This window comes from Saccopteryx bilineata, chromosome 2 (genome assembly GCF_036850765.1).
Source record: "Saccopteryx bilineata isolate mSacBil1 chromosome 2, mSacBil1_pri_phased_curated, whole genome shotgun sequence".
Classification (NCBI taxonomy): domain Eukaryota; kingdom Metazoa; phylum Chordata; class Mammalia; order Chiroptera; family Emballonuridae; genus Saccopteryx; species Saccopteryx bilineata.
In genome coordinates, this window is record NC_089491.1 from 343,974,712 (window position 1) to 343,990,537 (window position 15,826).

At 48.2% G+C, this 15,826-nt stretch overlaps 2 protein-coding genes across 6 annotated transcripts; both read left to right on the forward strand.

The window, feature by feature from the left end:
* Positions 1-1,219: 1,219 nt before the first annotated feature.
* Positions 1,220-5,761, forward strand: GSTK1 (glutathione S-transferase kappa 1). Its single transcript, XM_066262496.1, has 8 exons — positions 1,220-1,391; positions 1,931-2,012; positions 2,388-2,516; positions 2,815-2,915; positions 3,088-3,123; positions 4,691-4,807; positions 5,151-5,244; positions 5,488-5,761. The coding sequence occupies exons 1-8, from the start codon at positions 1,320-1,322 to the stop codon at positions 5,535-5,537; spliced, it is 681 nt and encodes a 226-aa protein (XP_066118593.1). The 5' UTR covers positions 1,220-1,319; the 3' UTR covers positions 5,538-5,761.
* Positions 5,762-5,917: 156 nt separating this feature from the next.
* TMEM139 (transmembrane protein 139) lies at positions 5,918-15,773 on the forward strand. Of its 5 annotated transcripts, XM_066262491.1 has the most exons (4): positions 12,291-12,500; positions 12,616-12,684; positions 13,474-13,723; positions 14,239-15,773. In XM_066262491.1, exons 2-4 carry the CDS (start codon positions 12,651-12,653, stop codon positions 14,717-14,719), a joined length of 765 nt encoding a protein of 254 aa, XP_066118588.1. In that variant the 5' UTR covers positions 12,291-12,500; positions 12,616-12,650; the 3' UTR covers positions 14,720-15,773. The 5 variants fall into 5 exon arrangements, 4 of the variants coding, with proteins under 4 accessions (XP_066118591.1, XP_066118588.1, XP_066118589.1 ...); XM_066262494.1 differs by lacking the exons at positions 12,291-12,500; positions 12,616-12,684 and adding an exon at positions 5,918-6,982; XM_066262492.1 differs by lacking the exon at positions 12,616-12,684 and having other exon boundaries at positions 12,291-12,505.
* Positions 15,774-15,826: the final 53 nt, after the last annotated feature.

Sequence of the window (15,826 nt, forward strand, 5' to 3'; positions counted from 1 at the left end):
AAATAAAACATCATTCAGACTTAAATATAAATAAAACAGAAATAATGTAAATTATTTATTCTTTCTCTGCGGACCGTTACCAAATGGCCCACGGACCGGTACCAGTCTGCGGCCCAGGGGTTGGGGACCACTGGGTTAGAGCATCCTCCTGAAGCACAGAGGTTGCCGATTCCATCCCCGGTCAGGACACGTACAGGCACAGATCTATGCTGCACTCTCTCTCTCTTCCTTTCTTTCTAAAATCAATAAATAAAAAAATTTTTAAACAGTAATTGATTACCTATTTTTTAAATAAAATATTATTATTACCAGGCTAAATTAGCTCTTGGATACATTTAAGTTAATATTATAGAGAAAAACAAAATATAATTTTTTAGCTTCAGTGAGCATTAAGCAATTAATATGCAAGTGGGCAATGATGACATCATTTCACAATCCATTTTTTATGTTCTACCCTATGTAAAATATTTATACTGTGTCTTTGTATTCTGATGACCTACTTTTTCTCCTAATACAAATGGTAAGTGATATCTTTATTGTTATGTGTTTTCCAATTCATAAAATTAGTAATGTTAAAAACAATTTTAATAAAATTAAATATAAAATTATGTCTTTGCAGTCATGTAATCACAATATAAGACAACATGACACTCATAAATGCAGTAGGACGGACTGTTCCCCATTATCACTCCAATTATGTGGCAGGGAGACCTCTTCTCCTCTCGCTCACTAAATAAGAACTGATGGTCAAATATGTTCCGAGCATTGAGCTAGGCTCTGAGAAATACAAAACTACATATATTTTAGCCACTTCTTAAGATGCCCCAGTCCCAAAAAGTTCATGCAATGGCCAATCTGGGTGCTGTCATTCCTCCTAAGTCTGTACGAGCTAAGGGTTATCATTAAGTATCTCCATTTTTAGGACGGATGAGGAAACTGAGGTTCAGAGAGGTGGAGTGGCTTGCAAAGGGCGCACAGCTAAGTGAGAGGCGCAAATCAAACCACCTCCTTTTCCCCCAGACTCTACCCCAGGGCAGGGCGACAACCTCTAGGTGCGCAGGTCACCAACTCAGCCCGCTGCGAGGGACATCTCCCCTACCCACTTCTCCCGGCGGCGCAATGCCCCACCCCCCTCCCCAACCCCGGAACTGCAGCCCGACGCAGGAGGGGGCGGCCCTCTACTGGGAGACTGCGCTTTGAAGGCGCGAGGCGGTCCTCCGGATAGGCTGGGACCGTGGGCGGTGTCACCGCTCACTAGAGAAAGCAAGCGCGCGCGTCGCTTCTCTTCTGGACAGACCGCTTCTTCTCTGCTCTGTGGCATGGGGCACCTGCCGCGGACCCTGGAGCTCTTCTACGATGTGCTGTCCCCCTACTCCTGGCTGAGCTTCGAGGTGACGCCAGGGCTGGAGTGGCAAGGGCAGAGGGAAGAGCGAGCACAGGACGCAGGGCCCAAGGTCTCCTGCAATTCCTTAAGCTGCCCAGAGGGATTTAGGACATGCAGCTAGAGAGCCAGGGCTAAAGGTCACCTTGTGTTTGCAAAACGATACAATCGTTGGCTCCGGGTCGAGCCTTTCTATCCTAAGACAGTGGTATCTCACAGGGGTTTGGAAAAGGGGCAACTCCAAAGAATCGAGGAGAAAAACGTGGCACCGCCACCTCTTGGCTCTCTGATGCCAATTTGGGGACGGGGGGACGATCGAGTGCAGAACAGGATGGAAACTGTACACCGGAGCTAAGGCCTTGGGATGGATTTCTAGGAGTGAGAGAGTGTTGCCATTAAACCAAGCAATTGAGGGTGTCCGCCCGACCCCTGCTTTGTGCTTAGAACCTCTGGCTAATCAGTGTCCATGAAACACCCTTCCCTTTCCCTCTGCCTGTACCCACTTTCCATCTTGGACACCGGCTGGGATCTTCATCTCTGCTCCTGCAGATCCTGTGTCGATATAAGAACATCTGGAACGTCCGCCTGCAGTTGCGCCCAAGCTTCATTGCCGGGATCATGAAAGACAGCGGTATGAATGAAGGCAGCCCCAGCACTGAGGGCAGGGGCTCGAGGGAGGGAAGGCTGACTCCAAAGACCCAGGGGTCCTGCCCTCTGATGGGTCTTCATATGGGCATCAGCAGCTAGTAATTTGCCCTCTGCCCAAAACCCAGTAGGGATTTGGGATTCTCTTTTATTTATTTATTTTTTTAATTTTACTTACTTGTTGAATTGAGAGAGAGTTTGAGAGAGAGGAACTTATTTATACATTCATTGACTGATTCTGGTATGTGCCCTGACTTAGCGTATCAGGATGATGCTCTAACCAACTGCACTACCCAGCCAGGGCCCAAGCCTGGGATTCTTAAGTCATCTCTCACTAGTGGATCCAACTTTCCACTTGCAGGAAACAAGCCTCCAGCTCTGCTTCCTCGCAAGGCAAAATACATGACAAATGACATTCAGCTCCTGGGACAGCATGTCCAGGTTCCAATCCAGTTCCCTAAGGATTTCTTCTCTGTGATCCTTGAAAAAGGTGAAGACAGTGGGATACAGATGGGACAGCAGGTGGAAGGCAGCAAAGTTTGAGATTGTAGGGTGGGGCTGGGCCTGTAACTTCAATGAAATAAACCCTGGGAAAACTCGGGATCGGAGCTGAGCAAACAGAAGATTGATGGGACATAGGAGAAAGAGCAGGACAAACTATTTATGAGAAACTTGGGTGGGAGGCTGAGGGCGGCTGAGCTCGGAGGGATGTCAGAAGCAGGTAAGAGCAGGTCCTCCATTGGGAAACAGACTGGAGAGCCCCACCTCGGAGTGCCTCTGCCCCACAGGAAGTTTGAGGGCCATGCGCTTCCTCACTGCTGTGAACTTGGAGCACCCAGAGATGCTGGAGAAAGTGTCCAGGGAACTGTGGATGCGCGTCTGGTCACGGGTGAGGGCAGGTCTCTGGGAACCCACCTGGGAAACCCTGGGTGACTTGGCAACCGTCCCATAGGCCTGATTCCAGACTCCTGCTGCTACCCTCCCCTGTTGTTCACTGACCTGCTCCCCGTCCCACCTGTTACTGGGCCACCCCCTCGTACTGAGCATTCTCTTCTTCCCAGGATGAAGACATCGTGGAGCCCCAGAGCATCCTGGCAGTGAGTGTCCCGGCCCTTGCTCCCCCCTCATAGGGACTCTAAGGACAGTTGGCATTTGGGGACAGAGAGGACACAGTGCTTTTACTAGGTAAAGAGGTCAATGATATCTGGGGAGAAAGGATGTTTCTGTTTCAGAGGCCAGATTACTGAAAGGCTGGAACTACAAGGACTCTCAAAAGTATATCTCAGGGTTGGAAGGGGAAGTGCTAAATTCTACATTTGAATTTGCTGGGAGAAATCAGTGGGAGACAAAGGATAAACATTAGCACCCCACCACCACCACCATAGCAAGGGGTAGTAAGTATTGGCAAGTCTTGACTCCAAACACTCCAACAGAAACCTCACCAGTCCATCCAGAGTAGAAGCAGGAGAGTTTAAAATAGGCTTTAAAGAGACAGAGATAACTGACTCAAGCCAGATTTATACAAAAGCCTGAGTAAGAACAAATGGAAACAGTTCAAAACATTAAAATGTGTGCCACATAGCACATTTTTCTTTGGGGTTAAACCAGGAAGTTCAAACCAGTATTTTCTCTTCAGTTTACAAAAGGTAGTTGAAACATACTCAAACTTAATATATAAAAATGGCAAACCACAAAAGTTAAACATACAAAGAATGGTCAATTTACCTCTAGTGTTTTTATTCCCTCAAGGTATATGCATAGGCTTGCCTTTTCACTTAATACTTAACATTTTCCATGCCATGGTAAACTCTTTGAAAGTGTAACTTTAGCTTCTACATAGCATGCCATTCAGTGGACCTATTGTTGTTTACTTAACCATTCCCCTCTTGGACATTTGGTCTGGGACACAGTCCTCTCCTGTGCTGAAATCAAGGACAACGTCACATTGGAATGCAGGGCATGAGCCTGTGTTTCCCAGTCCCAGCCGAGGAGCTCAGCTTTCCGTGGCCCTTGAATCCAGAACCCCTGGGCCACTCTCCCCAGAAATTCCAGTGTAATTGCTCTAGCATTTGGCCTGTGAATTGGGATTTTTAAAAGCTCCCCCAGGAGAGTCTAATGTTCAACCAAACCACCGACCCCCAACTCTTAACAAACCCCAAACTGAAGGCTTTATCATTCTCTGGAAGCCAGGCAGGTGGCTACAGCCATGTTTTTCCGCTCAGAAGTCCTCAGGGAATTCCATGGGCAGTAGAGCACAGCCCTTGATTCAAAAAAGCACAAGCTATTCAGGAATTCGGAGAAGTAGGAAGAGCTCAGAATTAGCATCAAGAACCTAGCTTTGGCTCAGCTAATAACAAGCTCTTTAAGGCCGAAAACCTGGTGCCACCTGGACTTGTGTCCTCATTGGTTACTGAAGAGGTCAGGAGCTAACGCTAAGATGTTAAATTTGTGCAACTTTAATTCTTTGGCACCTGCTTTTCCCATCAAACTCGAGATTTTGAAGGGAGAAAATGGCCCCTCTTGGCAAAGGTAGACTCACTCCTGGGTGGGCACAGGCCTTGCCAGGAAAACCTGGGGGCAGAAAGTAGGAAGACCCGAGTTTCCTCCAGAGATCACCCCTCCCACTAATGCGGACACCTTGTGTTCCCTGCCATGTCCCCTCAGGCTGCAGAGAAGGCTGGCTTGTCAGCGCAACAAGCCCAGGGACTTCTGGAAAAGGTCTCCACATCACAGGTGAAGAACCAGCTCAAGGAGACCACCGAGGCAGCCTGCAAACACGGGGTAAGAACTCTTGATGTGTGTCCCCAACCCCAGTGCTCAAGAGTCTGAGAGTCTGCTGGGTTTGCCCACCCTAGTCCAAAAGCTGCTCCCTACGTGAGTCCTCCGTGGCTCTCCCAGATGAGCCTCCTCTCCCTTCCTGTCCCTGAGCCCAAGCAGAGGAACAGGGGGAGATAGCCGGTGACAAAGACAGCGCTTCTGAGAGTTAGCAAACTGCACAGACCCAGGAGCCTCTTATCAGAGCCTCTGGCTGTTTGCTTCTCTGACCTCAGGCGAGTATTGACTGGTAGCCTTCTCCCCCAGCCTAATAAACACCTCCTGCCTGCACTCTTCCTGCTTTCTCTAGGCCTTTGGGCTGCCTGTCACTGTGGCCCATGTGGATGGTCAAACCCACATGCTGTTTGGCTCTGACCGCATGGAACTGCTGGCATACTTGCTGGGTAAGTCACAAGCTCATACTGAGCTTCCCTGTCCCATTGCCATTACATCAGTTGACCAGAAGGACAAATTCAGAGCAGAAATAATGTTCTAGGCATTTCCAACAGCGAAGCCTTATGCAGAAACAAGTTGCTTGGGGTTGTATGGGGAGGAGCCACCTCACCCCCACAGCAGAGAAGGAACCTCTTCTGAGAGAACCCTGGGGACTGTGAGTCAGCCTCTGACCCAGTAACTATCCCCACCAGGAGAGAAGTGGATGGGCCCTGTGCCTCCAGCTGTGAGTGCCAGACTTTAAGGACGCCCAGAGGAAGCCAAACCACGGGTATACAGCTTCCCCCTCTTCCACCGAGGGGCCCTGGGACTCTGGTTCCCTGTGGGGTGGAGCTTCCTCAGTGGCCCTGGCTGGGGCGCTCATCTGCCTTACTTATGGCTGCTCTTACTTCTGTGCCTGCAAGTGCCTTTCAAGAGCCCCGAACTATGCCAGCCCACAGAATAAACCTGATGCCATTGGAGATAACACCTCTGGGTCCGGATCCTCTCTGGTGCGTGTGTGTTCTTGCTGCTGCAGTCACCTCCGACTACTCCAGGTGTTTGACAAGAACAGCAGCTCTGTCAGGGACAGCACACTGAGCCAGGTGGCTGTTGCAACTATCCAGTTTGGCACTTACTGTCTTCTGACCAGCTACGGTGTCAGACAGGGCTGGGACTTGTGACCCAGTGGGTGTGAAGGCCGGAGCGAACCAGAGCATGGCTGAGCTTGTGCCCAGATATTTAAACTGAACCAGGTCCCGTGACACTGACCAGCAGAACCAGAGCAAGGCAGCACAGGGAGATAGCTGGAGTTGCCTTGGCCTGAGGAAGTGCTCGTCCCTCCCTCACAGCTCCCTCCTCCCACCCACAGTCCACATCCTGAGAACATCCCAGCCTCTCTCCCTGCCTACCATAAGCCCTGTTGCTCCCACACAAACCAGGAGCTTGGCCACTCCCCCAGCAGTCATTTAGCCAAAGCCCCTGCTCTATCTGTGTCCATTGTGCAGTAATCAGAATGCTTTGTGTTTCAATAGTATTCGGACCTTTTTAAGATACCCTTTATTCAGAAGCTGAAACCATACTTGGATGCCTGAGGGAACCAGGTGTAGAGCCTATGATGGCTCTGCTTGAGAAGCCATCTTCCACTTTCCTCTCGACTCCTTCTCATCTCATACCCCATTTCCCCCACTTGCCCCATCGCGTCTGTCCGTGTCCCCTTTTCCATGATCCCAGCATATCGCAGGGTCTCAGGTCGCCCTTCCCAGGCTTGCTGTGAAGTGATACTGAACCGCCTCCCCACATAAGCACCCTCCCTCTTTCGAAGGAGATTTTGTGAGATCCTTGTCTCAACATTACTTGTGATATCAAGTAATTTAAAGATCTTACAGTAGGAGGATGCTTGAATAAATCATGGTACATCCAAGATGTACCATCCATTGCCATCAAAAACTGTTATGTCTGAAGAATTATAAAGAATATTAGAAATCTTAGGATATGATATTGATGGGGAAAAAGATGAAACTATATAGTATGATCTTAATTATGTCTCCTTTTATTTTTTAAAGATTTTATTTATTCATTTTTAGAGAGAGAAGGGGGGAGGAGCAGGAAGCATCAACTCCCATATGTGCCTTGACCAGGCAAGCCCAGAGTTTTAAACCAGTGACCTCAGTGTTCCAGGTCAATGCTTTACCCACTGCACCACCACAGGTGAGGCTCAATTATGTCTCTTAAAAATTTTTTAATTTATTTATTGACTTTAAAGAGAGAGAGAAACATCATTTGTTGTTCCATCATTCATGCATTCTTGTGTGTGCCTGACCCACAACCTTGATGTATTGGAACAACACTCCAACCAACTGAGCAACCCATTCAGGGCTCTCAATTATGTCTTGATATATTAAAGTTGCTTACATTACAGAGGATGTTAATATATTAATCCTGGAACAAACTGTCAAAATGTTTCCATTTTGGCCCTGGTCAGCTGGCTCAGTGATAGAGCGTCGGCCTGGCGTGCAGAGGTCCCGGGTTCGATTCCCGGCCAGGGCACACAGGAGAGGCGCCCATCTGCTTCTCCACCCCTCCCCCTCTCCTTCCTCTCTCTCTCTTCCCCTCCTGCAGCCGAGGCTCCATTGGAGCAAAAATGGCCCGGGTGCTGGGGATGGCTCCTTGGCCTCTGCCCCAGGCGCTAGAGTGGCCCTGGTTGCAACAGAGCAACACCCAGAGGGGCAGAGCATCGCCCCCTGGTGGGCAGAGCGTAGCCCCTGGTGGGCGTGCCGGGTGGATCCCGGTCAGGCGCATGCGGAAGTCTGTCTGACTATCTCTCCCTGTTTCCAGCTTCAGAAAAATACAAAAAAAAAAAAGTTCCCATTTTATTTGTATACCTTTTAAAATGATTACTTATTGTGGTAAACAAATATATATTTAAATGAATGATAAATAGGAACAAATATATATCCCACACAGATGGGATATAAAACTCATGAACACAGATAAAGGTGAAGTGGTTACCAAAAGGGGGGAGTAAGGAGGGACAAATACACAGTGACAGAAAATGGTTTGACTTTGGGTGATGGGCACACAACACAATCAACAGTTCAAATGCTATAAAGATGTTCACCTGAAACCTATGTACTCTTATTAATCAATGTTACCCCATTAAATTTAATTTAGAAATTAAATTAACAATGTAAATGAATGAAAAACAAGAATTTGTAGATTCACATTTGAGTACAATTATGCACTCTTCTCATTGTTTTCTAAACCTATGAATTGCCTAACTTAATCCTAAATCTTAATCCAGGCTAATGTGGGATAATCTCTTATCACAGTTGCATTTTTCCCAGATCCACCCAGTCTTCTTCAAAGACTAGCATTCTCTGTTCCTAATCCAATAGCGGAATTTAAACTTCTCTGGAGGAAGGACACATTTAGATGAATTCTTACATTCATGATCTAAATCAGGGATAGTCAACTTTTTATACCTACTGCCCACTTTTGTATCTCTGTTAGTAGTAAAATTTTCTAACTGCCCACCGGTTCCAAGTAATGATGATTTATAAAGTAGGGAAGTAACTCTACTTTATAAAATTTATAAAGCAGGGTTACAGCAAGTTAAAGCATATAATAATAATTACTTACCAAGTACTTTATGTCAGATTTTTTGCTAAGTTTGGCAGAATAAATCTTTATAAAACAACTTACTATAGTTAAATCTATCTTTTTATTTATACTTTGGTTGCTCTGCTACCGCCCACCATGAAAGCTGGAACACCCACTAGTGGGCGGTAAGGACCAGGTTGACTACCACTGACTAGATTATAATTTCTGAACAACTTCAGCCAAAGAGAATCCAAAATTACTACATTAGTCAGGGTTTTCCAAAGACACAGAACAAATAGGATATTTATAGCTACTTGAAGAATTCAGAAAGAGGTTTTGAGGAATTGGCTCACGTGATTAAGCGGGTCAGGGTGTCCTAAGTCTGCCGGCTGCAAGCTGGAGGCGCAGGAGAGCGGAGTGTGGTTGCAGGACCCAGAGGCCTGAGAACCCAGAGCGCCAGCGCCCATATCTGAGGGCAGAAGATGGATGTCTCAGTTCAAACAGAGAGCAAATTCACCTTCCTCCGCCTTTTTGTTCTATCTGGACCCTCAAAGGGTTCGATGATGCCTACCCACACCAGTGAGGGCAATCTTTACTCAGTCTATTCATTCAAATGCTAACCTGTTCAGGAAACCACAGACAAAGACCAGAAGTAACGCTATATCAGTTTTTTGGGCATCCCTTAGTCTATCTAGTCAAGGTGACACATAAAATTAACCATCCATGTAGAAAGGGGAAAGGCCCCAAAAGCAGCCTATTTTTTTTAATAAAGGAACACTCTGTTCCAATCCAAATTGAGTTTCATACTTATTCTTGGTTTCTTCCTCTCCTCCCCTTCTGATCAACAGTTATAATATAAAATCTGCAATTGTGTCAATTTCCAGAATTCAACAGTGATCATGTCCTTGTATTGTAATCCAAATTCCGAGCTGGCCAAAACACAACTGTCTTAGCTAAAATTCCTAGAAGTGATATTTTTTTACAGTACCAAGTGCAAGTGGTAATGAACAACAACAAAAAGGTATTGCATGCATGTTATTTACAAACAAAACAGAACAGAAAAACTAAGCAAGGTGTCAAGTGAAAAGTCTCCCTTTCCCCACTCCTGTTCCTATTCAGTTTTCTGTGTATCCTTCCAGAAACATCCATATTTTTTAACATGCTAATGTCAGACATACTTCAGAGAGGTGCTCTACACCCTCCATCAGTTTCCCGGGTGGTAACATCCCGCATACCTATAGCAATAACACCACCAGGAAACTGACATGGATGGTTCCACCAGCCTCACTTAGATTTCAGAGTGAACTCCTTTGCGCATCTGTATTTAGTTCCAGATAATTTTATCACCTAAACACTCATGTGACCACCACCACAGTCAATGTACAGAACGTTTCCAGCACGGGATCCCTCGTGCCACCATTTATAGCTGCAGCCACTTCCCTCCGCCCCATTTTCCTCAACCCTGGCCAGGCTCATCTGTTCCTCACAGAGTTTTGTCTTTCAAGGGTGCCTCATAAATGGAATCCCACTGGCTTGTTTGCACTTAGCAGAATTCCCATGAGGTCCACCCACAGTGCTGCATGTATCAGTTTCCCCTTATTACTGAGTAGTTTTCCACCGTATAGATGTGCCAGTTTGTTTAACCTGCTAAAGGACAACTGTTTCCAGTTTGGGGCTATTACAAATAAAGCTGGTGTGAACATTCATGTACAGGTTTTGGTGAGCTCATAAATTTTCATTTCTCAGGGTAAGTGCCCATGAGTACAATTGCTAGGTCATATGGTAAGTGCATGTCTCATGTTTTAAGAAACTACCAAGCCCTGACTGGGTAGCTCAGTTGATAGGAGCATCCTCTAGACATGCCGAGGTTGCGAGTTTGATCCCCAGCCAGGGTACACACAAGAGTCACAGGAGTCAACTAATGACGGCATGAATGGGTGGAGCAGCAAATCAATGTTTCTTTCTCTCTCTCTTTCCCTTTCCCTCTCTGTCTAAAATCAATCAATTAAAAAACATTTCAAAGAAATATCAGAAGTACTGCCCCTTGAAGACATAACCACCTTCAAGGAAGCACATAAACTTACATAGCCTGTAATCCAACCCTGCCCGCCCTCCTCTCTCCCACCTTCATGTCCTCGTCCTTATCTCCCCTCCTTAATTTCAAATGTGCAAAGAAACTGCAAAACTGCCCTTCTCCAGAGCACCTGAGATCTTGCTTCCCAGCAACTGTCATCAGTTCTGGCTCAAATAAACTCTTGTAAAAATTCTCTGCAGGTTTAGATGTTCTTACATCTAAACTTATAATACGTACCAATGATTGTTGGCCAATTCCTTCTATTCGTGTATTAACTGTAGCTTGAAATTCCTCTGCTGCCAGCCACACTTTTCCCATATGAGCTGAATAGTGAGGGAATTGGTGGAAATGAAATAACCAGCGCTCCTCCTACTTTCCATTCCCACTTCCTATAGAGACACACCTCATTTACACAGCCATGGCCTTCCTGTTCCATCTCCCTCTCCTCTCTGTCAGCCCGGGACAGACTCGGCAGCAGAAGCCTCCCAGCACTGTGTGAGAGAGACCACTCCAGGCACACCACTCCTCCTCCTCCTCCTCCTCCTCCTCCTCCCCCTCCTCCTCCTCCTCCTCCTCCTCCTCCTCCTCCCCCTCCTCCTCCCCCTCCTCCTCCTCCTCCTCCTCCTCCTCCTCCCTCTCTCTCTCTCTCTCTCACTCATCTGCTGCTACAGCCCAGGCTATGCCCCACGACTGTCCTTGGGATTAGGTTTGTGCCATTACCTGCTGCTGCCCTGCATTTTCCCAGGAGTAACAAAGCGCACCTCTGGCCACTGTGCCCCTCCCAACAGCTTCCTCACCCAGATCTACTGCCTGACCCACAATTGAACAGAGAGGGCCCTGGATCTTTGGCGTGTGGTGAGGCCGGGAAAAACATTAGCCTCCTAATACAAGCATTCAACTGAGGCCCTGGCTGGTTGGCTCAGTGGTAGAGCATCGACCTGGCATGTAGGAGACCCAGGTTCAATTCCCGGCCAGGGCACACAGGAGAAGCACCCATCTGCTTCTCCACCCCTCCCCCTCTCCTTCCTCTCTGTCTCTCCCCTTCCCGCAGCCAAGGCTCCATTGGAGCAAAGTTGGCCCAGGCGCTGAGGATGGCTCCATGGCCTCTGCCTCAGGCGCTAGAGTGGCTCTGGATGCAACAGAGCAACGCCCCAGATGGGCAGAGTATCACCCCCTGGTGGGCATGCCAGGTGGATCCCGGTTGGGCGCATGTGGGAGTCTGTCTGACTGCCTCCCCGTTTCCAACTGCAGAAAAATACAAAAAAATAAATAAAATAAAATAAAAGCATTCAACTATGTTTACTGAACACCTGCTATGTGTCAGGACCCGAGGTAGGTGCAGGGATTCAGAGATGATTGAAACTAATCACTTACTCACGAGAAGCTCAACACGGAAGAAAGGTGTGTGGCAGAAAATGACTACATGAGCAGGTAAAGGCTGGGCCAGGAGTAGGAAGGAATGCTGTGGTTACACAGTGGAGATGGCCTCCACATCAGGCATCACCTGGCAGCTGGTGGCTTTTGAAGAATCAACAGTTACCCTTGCCAAGAAGCATACACACAAACTCGTCTTACAAGTCTGCAGAAAACAAAGAGTTCATAGAAAAGGTACTGTGGCGGCAATGGACGCAGAACACACCGTTCCAGGCCCACAGCAGTGCTTACAGTCTATGTGATCTACAGAGATTACATAAACCATGCTCTCTGCTCCCAGGGACAACATACATTCCCTAAACATTAGGCAAACTGCTCTGAATATTATGCGCACAGAGAAGAAGGGGTAAGAACAGGTGACTTTAACTCTGGTCCTAAGTACAAAGATCACTGGGGTGGGGAGGAGCACTTACTAAGTAAGGCACTGCATGGGTGGATAGAGTGAGGAAAATCAAGATTCAGGAGTAGGAGGTCAGCCCTAAGAAGAAAAGGGGGAAGGAAAGCCCAGGCAGGAACTGAGGGACTGGGCAGAAGAGAGGGTGGGGCCAGTGGGCTCCACCTCCTCCCCCCCTCCCACTTCCCCCACAACCTACTTTCTTTGGAGTCTGGTGGAGACAGGTGAGGTAGGAACACCTAAGGTGGGTGAGAGGTGGCAGGAGGGTCTTGCAGTTGGGGCAGGGGTGTAAGGAGAGGTCTGGCCCCTTTGTAAAGTTTGTGAGTCCTTGCTGTGCAGAGTTCAGGGAACTCCTGACAGGCTGATTTGGGGATATGGCTGCCTCCACATTGCTGCTGGGTTGTAAAGGTAAGTCTTTTCACTCCAGGCAGGACACCAGAAATTCTACCTTACTGAGTTAGACCTGGTAGAGGGTGGAGGAGCCTGGCACTTGTGGGGTATAGAGAGGTCAGGAGTTACTGGCTTCTCTCCATGACCCTAGGCCTTTGTAAGACTCTCTCTTGTAGATGTGGCCCTGTGGCTCTGTTGTGTCTCCGGGCACTTTTCTCTCTTCAAATCAGAGTGTGGGCTGACTGGAGGAAGTGGGAAGATGGGGTCAGAGATGGGGTAAATGATGCTCCCTTCCCCTACTCACCCACAAGGTCTTACCGAGGGCCCCTGTCTGGGAAGCTGGGGGGTGGAGGTTCAGTGTGAGCAGTAATATAGAAAAGGCAGGGCCTGCCCCATCAGCTGGATTCCAGAGATGCCAGTGAACCCCAAGGCCCCAGGGCCCACCCAGGACGGATCCTGGATGTGGAATGGTAGAGCTGGAAGGGAGAACCCAGGGAAGAAGGGAAAAGGAAGGCACAGTAAACTGACACAGTAAACTGGCATGATGGCTGGAAGGCAAAACTCTTGGGCAGGTTTCCTGGCTTATTCCACACATACTGATACATACCCTGAAACAAGTGTGGCCCTACAGATTACAGAACTGGAGAGCACACTGCTGATCATTTATTCTGGCCATTCATTTGACTTGAGATCAAAGAATCTGAAACCCCAAAAAGGTGTCTAATAGGGTTACTTTTACTTTAGACTCTGACCCAGCCATGATACCAGTCGCTAATTTAGATGCAACAGCTGTGTATCTTTTTGCAGGAGCCTGGGGAGGGACCATGGTACCACGCCAGTTGTGGGGGAGACTGGAGAAGCCATTTCTCTACCTGTGCTGTGCCTCCTTCCTCCTGGGGCTGGCTTTTCTGGGCCTACAGCCGGACATCACCCCTGTCGCTTATTTCTTTCTGACCTTGGGTGGCTTCTTCTTGTTTGCCTGCCTCCTGGCCTGTATTCTGGAATGGGTGTTCCGATCACTACAACCGGAGAGCCCAGGGTTGTCAGGCAACACTCGGTGAGTCAAAGGTGGGCAGAATTGGAGGAATCCACTGTACTAGTGATTTTCAACCTTTTTCATCTCATGGCACACATAAAGTAATTACTAAGATTTTGTGGCACACCAAAACATATATATTTTGCCAATCTGACACAAAAAAATAGGTATAATTTTGATTCATTCACACCAGATGGCTACTGTTGTATTGGCTGTAGTCATTTTTTTTTTTTTTTTTTTTTTTTTTTTTTTTACAACCTAAGGGAAAAGAGGTCAGTGTACCGACTAAATAGTCAGGTACTGCATGTTTTAAAAATTCTGGTGGCACACCGGTTGAAAATTGCTGCATTGTACCCATTCTCCCTGTGTCTCTCTAGTCTCTCATGCATACAGGGTCTGCTTCCTGCCTCTGTCACTGGTAACAGTGTGGGGAGCGCCCAGGGGCTTATGGAGGGGTCTCTGGCTGGCAGAAGACAGAAAAGGTGGAAAGGGCTCCTTTCAGGAAGCCACCAATGAAATTGTTTCTTCTTCGTCAGGGACAATGAAGCCTTTGAGGTGCCAACCTACGAAACGTCTGTGGTACTGGACTCACAGTGCCACCCCCAAGAGTCGGATCAACCACCTCCCTACAGCAGTGTTGTAATCCCCCCACGACTTGCAGAGGGGCAGCCTGGCCATCCAGAGAGGCCCGCTAGAGCTGGAGTGGAAAGGCGAGTGGGTTCAGAGGGGTCTGTGACCCCAGCAAGCCCTGAAAGAGCTCTGATCAGCCTTCGGCTTCGGGGACCACGAGTCGTGGCCACTGCTCCTGATCTGCAGAGTTTGGGCATGCTCCCCAAATTGGAGTCACTCCCCAAATTAGAGCCTCTTACTCCACCCCCTGACTATGATGTCAGCTTTGGTCACCCTGATGATGACAATGTCTTCTTGGAAGACAACTGGATACCCCCCAACGGACTTTCCCAGGATATGTCATCTCTCTGCACCAGACCCACTCATTCATTTGACCCCATTTCCTAGTGCCTGCTATATATCCGGAACTGGACCTCAGGAATGGGGACTTTAACCCAGAGGGGAGTCAGGCTGAGGAAAGCCCTTCCCAGTTGAGATGGAAGTGGCAATTTGAATTTTCAAACAACATTCAGAAACCTAACCCATATTTATTATTTCCAGAGTCAGATTAAGAAATGAAACGATGATCCAGAAAAATCTGGAGAAAAGAAACAACATCTGAGTGACAGTTATGTTGCTTCTGTTCCAGTGCTTTGCTTCTGTTAGTCACTTAGCCTTACCAGCCTCCATGAGGTAGTAATTACCCTTATTAGAAAAATGAGGATTCCAAGGGTCATAGAAGTCTGATTATTTCCACGGGGTCCAAGTGCTAGTAAATAGCATAAAAATAACTTAAAATCTGCCCTTCTGATCCCCAAACCTCGAAGGTTCCCAAAACAAGGTAGCCAGGCCATCTGCACATCTCTTAATCCATCTTGGACTACTGCTAGTGGGGGGGGGGGAGACTTCGCGTAGAAAGAATGGGGGAGCAGTTGCTTCTGCAGACAGGGTGGGCTGTGTGACTAGGAGGGTGCCCAGCCCCCTACAGGAGCAAAGCTAATCAAAGCTGTGACGGCCCCTGCTCCACATGGGAAGCAGCTGCAACCCAGGGGCTGGAGCGCAGCGCCCAATGAAAGGTCTCCATCCTGTCAGAGGTAAAACTGCCCCACACGTAGGGTCTTCCTATTTTGAGAATGGTGGACAGGTGGGTCGGCAGGGATAAGGTGTGCGCCTCCTGGCAGGGGTGGCGGAGTATTTAAGGCTACTCTGGAGTCGTCCGACATGAAGCCGGGAATCACTTGCACGGACTCTAATCGCTTCGGCCTCACCCCTACACTCTGCCCGCTGGTCAAATCCCAGCCCAACAGACTGTCCAGGATCACGTGCTGAGACTGTGGGAAGTGCTAAGCCACCGCGGACACACCCTCCTCAGGCCTCCAGTCCTTGCACGGGTATCTGGCGCCTTCTACTGCTCTCCGCCTCCTTACCTTGCCCCTGACCTGCCAATAAAATAAAAAGTCCGGCCACGCCCGTCTCTGTAACGTTTCTTGCAATAGGCCAGGATAGCGGAGTGGG